The sequence below is a fragment of the Dasypus novemcinctus genome, chromosome 30 (genome assembly GCF_030445035.2).
Source record: "Dasypus novemcinctus isolate mDasNov1 chromosome 30, mDasNov1.1.hap2, whole genome shotgun sequence".
In the NCBI taxonomy this organism is placed as follows: Eukaryota; Metazoa; Chordata; class Mammalia; order Cingulata; family Dasypodidae; genus Dasypus; species Dasypus novemcinctus.
The window spans coordinates 43566193-43575818 of record NC_080702.1 but is presented as its reverse complement, the minus strand read 5'-3'; the positions used below and the strand labels follow the sequence as shown (position 1 = coordinate 43575818).

General features: G+C 38.8%; 1 protein-coding gene across 1 annotated transcript; it reads right to left on the bottom strand.

Annotated features, from left to right (window-relative positions):
* Window positions 1-4366: 4366 nt before the first annotated feature.
* On the bottom strand, window positions 4367-5326 carry LOC131276852 (olfactory receptor 7A10-like). Its single transcript, XM_058290429.1, has one exon. The coding sequence runs from the start codon at window positions 5324-5326 to the stop codon at window positions 4367-4369; it is 960 nt and encodes a 319-aa protein (XP_058146412.1).
* Between the last annotated feature and the right edge of the window lie 4300 nt (window positions 5327-9626).

Here is a 9626-nt window from a genome sequence, read left to right as displayed (position 1 = left end):
AAAGGAACCAATACCTGGGGGTTGTATCTGCTTTATCTGTCTCTCTGACTCTGCTCAGTTGTGCATGAGGGCAATCCTTCTGCCAGCCTCCAGACTCTTTTTTAGAAACTCGTAGCCATATAAACTCATTTCTCCTTTCCATCTCCCCCTTACTTTAGGTCAAACAGCATTTTAAAGTCATGTTATTTTATGTAGACATGGATATTCTGCTGATCCGCATTGAACCTTCCGTATAAGGTCCTTTTCCAGTTGCATCATCAGTTGCAACTGATAGTGCAACATCAGTTGCAACTGGTAGTTGATAGTGGTCCCTCGTTGCCAGGGAGGCTCATCCCCGGGTGTCATGTCCCACGCTGGAGGGAAGGCATTGCATTTACATGCTGAGTTTGGCTTCGAGACTTACAGCCCCTTATTAACCACAGTCTGTAATTAGACTCTAACCCCTTCCATACAGATTATTATTTTCTCACCTATTTATGTACTGTATAAAGTCATATCCACCACCTTCCGTGGGTGGGCTGAAATCTACTCTTCAGACCCCCTCCATTGAGAGAGCTTCTCAATAAACTTCCTGCCGGCATCATATCAATCTCCATGTCCCAGTGAGCACTGCTTTTCTCTAACAACCACTCTAGCATACATGGATAAAACCCACTTAGACATGTAGTGTGATTCAATTAATTTGCTCTTGGACTCGATTTTCAAGTATTTTGTAGAATATTTTTGCACCTGTATTCATTAGAGTTCTGTCTGTAATTTTCTTTTTTACATAATATCTTTATCTCTCTCTGATATTTGAGTGATGCTGGTCCCCTACCTCTTCCCAGAGAGTAAAATGTCCTCTCCTCTCTCAGTTGACTGCCCTCAGTCATATATTTCACTGTGGCTTTTCACATTGAGGGAGGGAGATGAGTGCAATTCCCATGCTGGGAACAAGTAAGTACCATTTTTCTTTTTTTGTCTTACCGTCTCTCTGTTCCCACTCCTTCCTGGGTAATGTTTATGACATTCTACAAGTCTGAAGATCCCCATTGAACCTCCTTGCTCAGTTTCTGCACTTTCCCTGCTGTTGTTGTGAGGGAAATGATCCCTGGTAACCTACTCTGTTGCCATTTTCCAGGAACCCCCTTAGAGTTGTTGCTCTTGCAAGATAGATAGGTAGATAGATAGATAGATAGATAGATAGATAGATAGACAGATAGACAGACAGATAGACAGATAGAAAAATAGATAACTCCAGTATAACCATTGGAGAGTTTAGGTATATATATTTTAAATCTTTATTGTAGTAACATAGAAACAACTCAGAATTTCATGTTTTCACCACTTTCAAGTATACTATTCATTAGTACTTATTACATTCACTATATTGTGTTGCCATCACAAAAACCCTTCACATAAATTTTTCAAACACTCAGAGACTCTGCACCTAATAAGAAATATCTCCCCATTTTCCTTATCCCTGACCCCTTGTAAAATATTATCAACTATCTGACTCTATAAATTTGCTTATTCTGTGTTTCATAGAAGCAAGTTCACAAAATATTCACTTATTTGTGTCTGATCACATACCCAATATGCCATCTTCATTTTTCACACATAATGGAGCATGTATAAGAATTTAATTCTTTTTACAGTTTAGTAATATTCCATAGTATTTTTATATCCAACATTTTTAATTCATTCCTTGATCACTGTATAATTGAATTGAGTGTACCTTTTTGGAAATAATGAAGAATAATAAATGACATGAGGAGAGACTGGCAACAAGAGCAAAGACCAAACCTAAGGAAGGAAAGCCCCAGCTATTAAAATAGAGAATTCCCAGAAATTGAAATGAAGCATATCAAGTCAGTGCAACATGTGGTTGACAAAATGGACAGGAGTACAACCCAAAGGATTTTCCATGGTTAACCACTGGAGAATTTTCTATTGGTGTCAATCTCTGTCTCTGGAGTACTTTTAGTTAAAACCCATTCTTCCCTCCATGTCCCTTCCCTTGGCACTTCCTGGACTCCTCTGGGTCATCAACAGTCTATCAGTGAAGTAAGAGTTTTCCTGTTCCATTCATTAATGAGTCAGACAAGAGGCCCCTGCACTTGAGGAGGTTATAGAGAATGAAGAGTGCTTATTTCATGGTAGCATAATAATCATGATCTGGAGACAAGGGCAGGGAGGAAATATTTATATTTGAAGAAGCCATGATGGTCTGGAGTAGACATTCTAAGGCTGCTTATAAAATGTATAGTATGACTTGCTCTCTTCTCCAAGAATTTAACAATGTTGTGGAGAACGAAATGGAAAATGTTATTGTTCAAAGCTTAGGTTTTCAATTGTAGCAATAAAACTTTATTGAATTGAAATGGATTTTGGGGTAGGTTGTTTGCAGAGATGGTCCCATTTTCCACCTTCTTCTGAATACATGTTTTCAATTTGACTGTGCGGTTCCCCAATCAAGAGGTGGAGTCTATTTATCCATCTTTGATTTTAGGCTGGACTTAAACTTTAATTTGTTTTGGCCAAGAGCTTATGGTGGAAATGACAGTTTGTCTCCAGAGGCCTCAGTGTTTCTGCTACTCTCACTCGACCTCCTTCTCACCTTTGTGAATAACTCCAGGTTAACCTGTCATAGGATAAAAGGATATGTGGAGAGCACTTGAGAACAGCCTATGCCACAAAACCCTAAATATGAGAGAGAACCCAGCCAGAAATACCTGAACTGCTACAGGTGATACACAGCTGTTTCTACTGCAATGAATAATATTGTGGATATCCAAATATTTCCATTCCAGATTTAGCTGCAGTAATAAAGCATTGTCATAAACCATTTTCTTTTTAAAATATATTTTTTAAAAGATACTTAAATGACACAAAATGTAACACACAAAAAATAAAGGATTTCCATATGTCCCATCCCCCCATTACCCACCCTTCTCCACATGAACAATATCCTTCCTTAGTTTGGCATATTCATTGCAATTGATGAACATATTTGGAGAATACAACTAAGCATGGATTAGAGTTTACTTTGCAGCTTATACTCTCTCACACTCAGTTCTGTGTGTTATGGAAGGATAAATAATGGCCTGTATCTGTCATTGCAATGATATTCAGAACAATTCAAACTTCCAAAAATGCCCCAGTATTACACATCTTTTTCCCTCTCCCTGCTTTCTGCATATGCAGAGGCCACTGTCTCCACATCAATGACATAATTTCTTCCATTGATAGCAGCACAAGTCTATAGTAGAATACCTGTAAGTCCACTCTTATCCATATTTTATTCCCCAATCCTGCCATTTTGTTATGCTGTGAGTACTTACTAATGCAATGTGAAAAGAACTGAAGGCATTGAGAATAATTGACTGGTTATTATCTAATATTCTCTCAGATTCTTGAATAAAGCATTCAGGATCACTCTGTTATTCAAGCATAAATCAGCTAAATATCTTAAAATGTGACTACCACTGAGGGTTCCTTGCAGGAAACCAGAAGATATTGAAGGGAAATTCATGATTTTTAGGAATAACACATGACCCTGAAGCAAAAGCATACAGGAAGAATTTTAACATGATTTCCATTTCTTATATGAGATAAACTTTGTTCATGAGGTTTGAAGGGAGTTTTGAATATTTCTGTGATTTTAAAAATTAGAGGATAGAAAAACTACATGAATTTTTCATGGATTTTTCTGAAAAGTACATGAGCTGTTTAAAGTCTATGATGATTTTTTATTAATTTTTTATTTTTAAATTTGCTATAGATTACATAAATGTCACATAAGAAACATAAGGGACTCCCATATGCCTCAGCCCCTCCCATCTCCACACATCCACACATCAACAACATCCTTCACTAGAGTGGAACATTTATTACAATTGATGAATACATATTGAAGCATTGCTACTAATCATGGACTAGAGTTTACATTATAGTTTACACTGTGTCCTGCACAATTCTATATGTTATGACAAAATATATAATGGCCTGTATCTTGTCATTGCAATGTCATTCAGAATGATTCCAATATCCCCAAAATACCACCAAATTGCCCATATGTAGAAAAAGGGCAAATATTTTGTTTAGAGGATTGGAAAGTGTCCTATTTATTATCCATTGCCATAATATAGAGCTAAAATTCAGTCTTGCATCCAAATGTATAAGCATAATGGCATATATGCACCTAATTCAATGTATAGATGTAAATCGTCATAACAATTATTTTTATAGTAATATAGATGTGATTTCAAGTATTACTTCATCATAATTAAGGACAAACATGACTACAAAGTATGGTCTAGTACCATGAATTATTCAACCAATTGAAGCTTTAAGCCCTAGGCTTTGAGTCCAACAATCAAGGGTGCTACTTCCTCTCTAGGACCAATGATACTTTCCTGGCTTCCCTCCATAAGAATCTTTTCAGAGCTCCCTTTATATCTTTATTCCTGAGACTGTAGATGAAGGGGTTCAGCATGGGTGTGACCACAGTGTACATCACTGAGGCTGCTGCACTTGACTGTGTGTTATGGGAAGCAGCCGAACTAAGGTACACCCCTAAGCTTGTACAATAAAATAAGGAGACCACTGAGAGGTGAGATGCACAGGTGGAAAATGCTTTATATTTCCCCTGAACTGATGAGATTGCATATATGGAAGAAACAATCTTAGAGTATGAGTAAAGGATTCCCAGAAGGGGACCCCCAGCCAAGACCACAACTGTGAAATATGTCACTATGTCATTGACAGAGGTGTCAGAGCAGGAAAGTTGGACCATATGATTAAGTTCACAGAAAAAGTGTGGGATTTCTCTGTGTGTACAAAAGGTCAGCCTTAACACCATTAAGCCTTGTAACAAGGAATGCAGGGCACTCATGATCAATGTCCCCAAAACCAGCAGGATACAGAGTTGGGGGTTCATGATGACCATGTAGTGCAAGGGATGACAGATGGCCACATAGCGGTCATAGGCCATCACGGCCAGTAGGAAGTCGTCTAATCCTACAAAGAGCATGAAAAAGTACATCTGTGTGAGGCAGCCTGCATAGGTTATGACTCTGCTTTCTGTCTGTATATTCACCAGCATCTTTGGGACAAGGGTGGATGTAGAACAGATGTCACAAAGTGAGAGGTTGGAGAGGAAGAAGTACATAGGTGTATGGAGGTGAGAATCTGAGATGATGGCCAGGATGATGAGGAGGTTCCCAGCACAGGTGACCAGATACATGGACAGGAAAACACCAAAGAGGAGGGGTTGAACTTCTGGATCCTCTGAAATTCCCAGGAGAAGAAATTCCAAAATGTGTGTATTATTTCCTAATTCCATGTTGGTGATGTCACTATGAAGAATTAGAAAAAAATAGCATGACTAACTTTTCAAATATCAGTCATTAGTAAGTTATCTATCTTATTTAATTTACATTTTGCACTTAAGAAAGCATTAGTTCGTGAAGCTGTTCCCCTTTAGAGGACCTCTAATGCCATCCTTGATCAGTAATTCAGTTTCCATCTACAGTATATTCCTCTAATAGTCATGTATTCTAAGATTTTTAAGAGAAATCTATTCATCCATTTGAGGGATTTATATTGTGTGTCAAATAGGTGCCAGACTCTGCCTAGGAAATAGGCATAAAATGGGAAACAAGATTGTCTGCAATATAATCATAGAGAAAGAATATAAGCAATATATCATATGGAGACACAGCTAAAAAGAAAAAACACCACTTAAAAAGGAGTGAGTCAATAGGGCATGCTATTTTTTTTGGAGGCATTCAGATGAAATCTGCAGATAAAGATGACACTTGAAGAGACCTCAAGGAAGAGATGTTTGGAGTCAAAGGGAAACCAGGGGAGGTGTGTGCTCGAAAAAATTAATTAAGGTCAAAGTCACTAAGCATCAGGTTTGTTTCAGGATTCAAGGCCGAAAGAAAGCCTCTGTGGCAGTGGGATGAGGAAGCACAATAGTGATCTGAGATGGTGACAGATGATGAAGGATGAGTTGGCCTCACTGATGTTGAAACTTCAAGATTCAGGGAGTCACATATGCATGTGTTGTACCACTTGCACTTTATTAATTTTGTTGCAAAGCTATTCCACAAACATCCACTCCTATTTCCATCTATAGGTTTGCATCTATACTCTGAATTAGAGTACATTACCACTGGAATTTATGAGATAATTTACTTCATCTCTACAATTGCCAATACCTAACTTAAACACAAGCAAACTATCACACAGGGACAAAAGAGCATAATATGGACCACTGCAGTGAGTTATTACTGTGCTCCTCTCACCCCCAGCCTCCCTTATTTGTTCAGGAGTGATTACAATGCAAACTGACAACATCAGATTTTCTTTCCCCATAACAGTTAGAAATGATACACCAGAATTTCAACTACCATACCTCCTGTGGATATGTACACGAGGAGCTTCATTTTTAGTTATTGTTATTTTCTGCCATTTAAAAAAAAACAGGAAATATGCTTAATAATCAGAGGGGAAGAGGGAATGAAATGGTCATGAGGATAAAGTAAAGTTTTAAGCTCAGGTCTAAATACAGAGACTGTGATGGAGAAAATTTTACTTGTTTCAGGCGGCAAAAAATCCAAGTTCTATTCTCTGAATGCCCAGAAAAATTAGCAAAACATCCAAGGATAAAGACAGTGATACCTTTCTACAGTGTCAACACCATACAGAGTGTACACCCTAAAACTAAAATGAAGAAAGGAAACACACCAACATTTCACAAAAGAAAGCATAATTATCACAAATATTGGGGATTTTTTTTTAGAGTAGAAGAGCTGTTAAATGATATTGAATGTAAACATCTTGTAATCAGATAAACTCAGTTTTGAAATGCTGATCAACTATCTATTACATGATAAACTGTAATAGGAAGCAAAACATTCTGTTTTAATACCTCATCAAACATAGTAAATGTCATGGCTTCCACCATCATAGGAAGTTTGAAAGACTTAAACAATAAATGTAAAAATGTATCATAGTTCTTTCTTGTCCATAAATCACTGTTTTTCAATGGTGATGAGATTAGGCTTGTTTTTCTTACACTTCAAAATTCTCATTTCTTCTGCACCTTCCTGTCCCTAATTCTATGTTTCAATTTTATTTCTTTATCATGTCTCCTATCTTTTGCACACTAAGCAACCCTCTAGCTGATATTCACATTGATCCAGAAGGATCTTCCTATTACAAAGCTAGCCTTCAAATTCCACAACTTAAAACCAACTGTAATTTCCACCTGGACAATGAAGTCCAAAGCCATGCCTTCCATGCAAATTTGCCTTCCCTGGCCTTTGTGTCACCCTGTGTGCTGTCCTCATAGACACTGAATTACAAGACATTGAACCTTCTTCAGATCGCCTTAGTTTTCATACTAAGTGGATTGATTAATATTTATAATAGGTCTCTCTGGCAGTTCCACTTAGAATTTTGAATTTTTTTCACTCATTTTGCTTTTGGAAACCCTGACACCCATTCATGTTAGCCTTCAGTCATCTCCTTTCTGAAATGTATCTTCAACATCCCCATAATAAGTAAACAAATTCTTGCACACACCTAATTTTGGTGGTGAAGATTATCCCTGTGTGCTACTTTTATTGAAATCCAAGTCTTCTCCTTGCAAGACTGAGTGCTTTAAAGGATGTAGCAGGCTCATTTTGCCAGGGTGGGTTGTACCATTGGGTAGAGACCCAAGAAGTGAGAGTTGGGGTGGACCCACATCCTGGGGAGGGCTAATGCCATCAAATAGAGAGAACTGTATCTCTCGAGAGAAAGAGTGGCTCCCAGGGCATTAGGGCAGTCGAGCAAGTCAGGTCTTGAACACTGTTGCAAGTATCTCTGGACGTGGCTCCTCGGGAAATGGAGATTGGCTGTCGCTGTGGGCCACAAGGGGAGGGGAAAATGGATGTTGAATGGATGGAACCAAGGTAAATGTGGGGGCAAGAGAGGAGTTTCGCGAGAGTACACGAGGATGAATATAAAACATGTAATATTACACCAAAAACATATAGGGGACGACAGACTAATAATGTAAACCCTAATGTAAAACATAGGATAACTAAAAAATTTAGAAAACCGTATATCCTAAACTATGGCCCACATTGTAAGCACAGATGTCACCTTGTTTGAAAGCTATTGTTTTGGAGTCTGTACATTAGTTTCAGTAAATATGATATGAATAAATTAAAAGATTATCACTGTGGAAGGGAAAAGGTTTTATGGTGGATGTGTGGGAGTACTGTATATTGTATATATGAAATACTGTGATCTAAGACTCTTGTGAAGTGAAGCTCAATAATTAGGAAAAAAGAAAATAAAAAGATAGGATGTAGAAATTTTTCCAAATCAATATGTACTCTAGATCTAACCTTTAAACTCATCGCTATATTCCATTTTACTAGTAAGGGAACCTGACATTATATTGGGCTTCACTTTTCAGGAAGTTTTGGATCACAGAGTGGTTCAACAATGACAGTGGAGGAATACTGGTATGGGATGTTATTGACAGGCTGTATATGGTTGACAGGGAGCTATACAGGGCATATGTCCAGGGTGCATGGTAATGTTTAGATATACTCATAGTGGAAACAATTAAAAACAACAGCTGGGGGGGGGTACTGGGTTCCTGGCCAGGGGGGCTCTGTTGTGGTCCCTAGGGAAGGAGCAGCAGTCCCCCAGGTGCAACGGTAAGAACCAGGAAGGAATGAGGGCCCAACAGTGGGCTCCTGATACTAATAACTATGCTTGTGAGCCTATACGCCTGCAGTAAGAACAAGGCCTAGAGCAGCATTGTGCCTAGGAGTTTCCTCCTGACAGCCTTCATGTTACTCAAATGTGGCCAGTCTCGAAGCCAAACTCAGCATGTAGATGCAGTGCATTACCCCCAGCGTGGGACATGACACCCAGGGATGAGCCTCCCTGGCACTGAGGAATCACTACCAAATACCAGCTGAAGATGCAACTAGAAAATGACCTTGAATTAAAGGTTCAATGCGGATCAGCAGAATATCCCTGTCTACATATAATAACATGACTTCAAAATGCTGTTTGACCTAATGTAAGGGGGAAATGGAAAGGAGAAATGAGTTTATATGGCTACAAGTCTCTAAAAAAGAGTCTGGAGGTTGTCAGAGGAATTGCCCTTATACACAACTGAGCAGAGTCTAAGAGACAGATAAAGTAGATACAACCCCAGGTATTGGTTCTTTTGAGGGATAAAGAGACCCACGGGTTCTATGGTCATGGCAGATGGGGTTCACTGCCATGGCAGATGGCCCTTCTTTGAAGCTGGTGTTTCTGCGTGATGGAATTGGACTCAGATGGGATCTCTTTTCACAAGACGTTCATGCTACCTTACTGGAATTGTAGTTGGTGTTGGGGTTTAAGATATATTTGGGGGTTTTGAATCTCTGGACTGACAATATGAAAGCCAGGCCCTGAGCCTCAACAGACTTCAGCTCCTACACTCTGATTTATTGGACTTACCCCACTCAGCTAACATGGAGTTGAAGAAGGTCAACCACCACACCATGGAGCCTAGACTGTCTACAACTGAAAGCAGGAGGAGTGCATCCAGTATCCATGTGGAATCTAAGCCCCCACTTGAC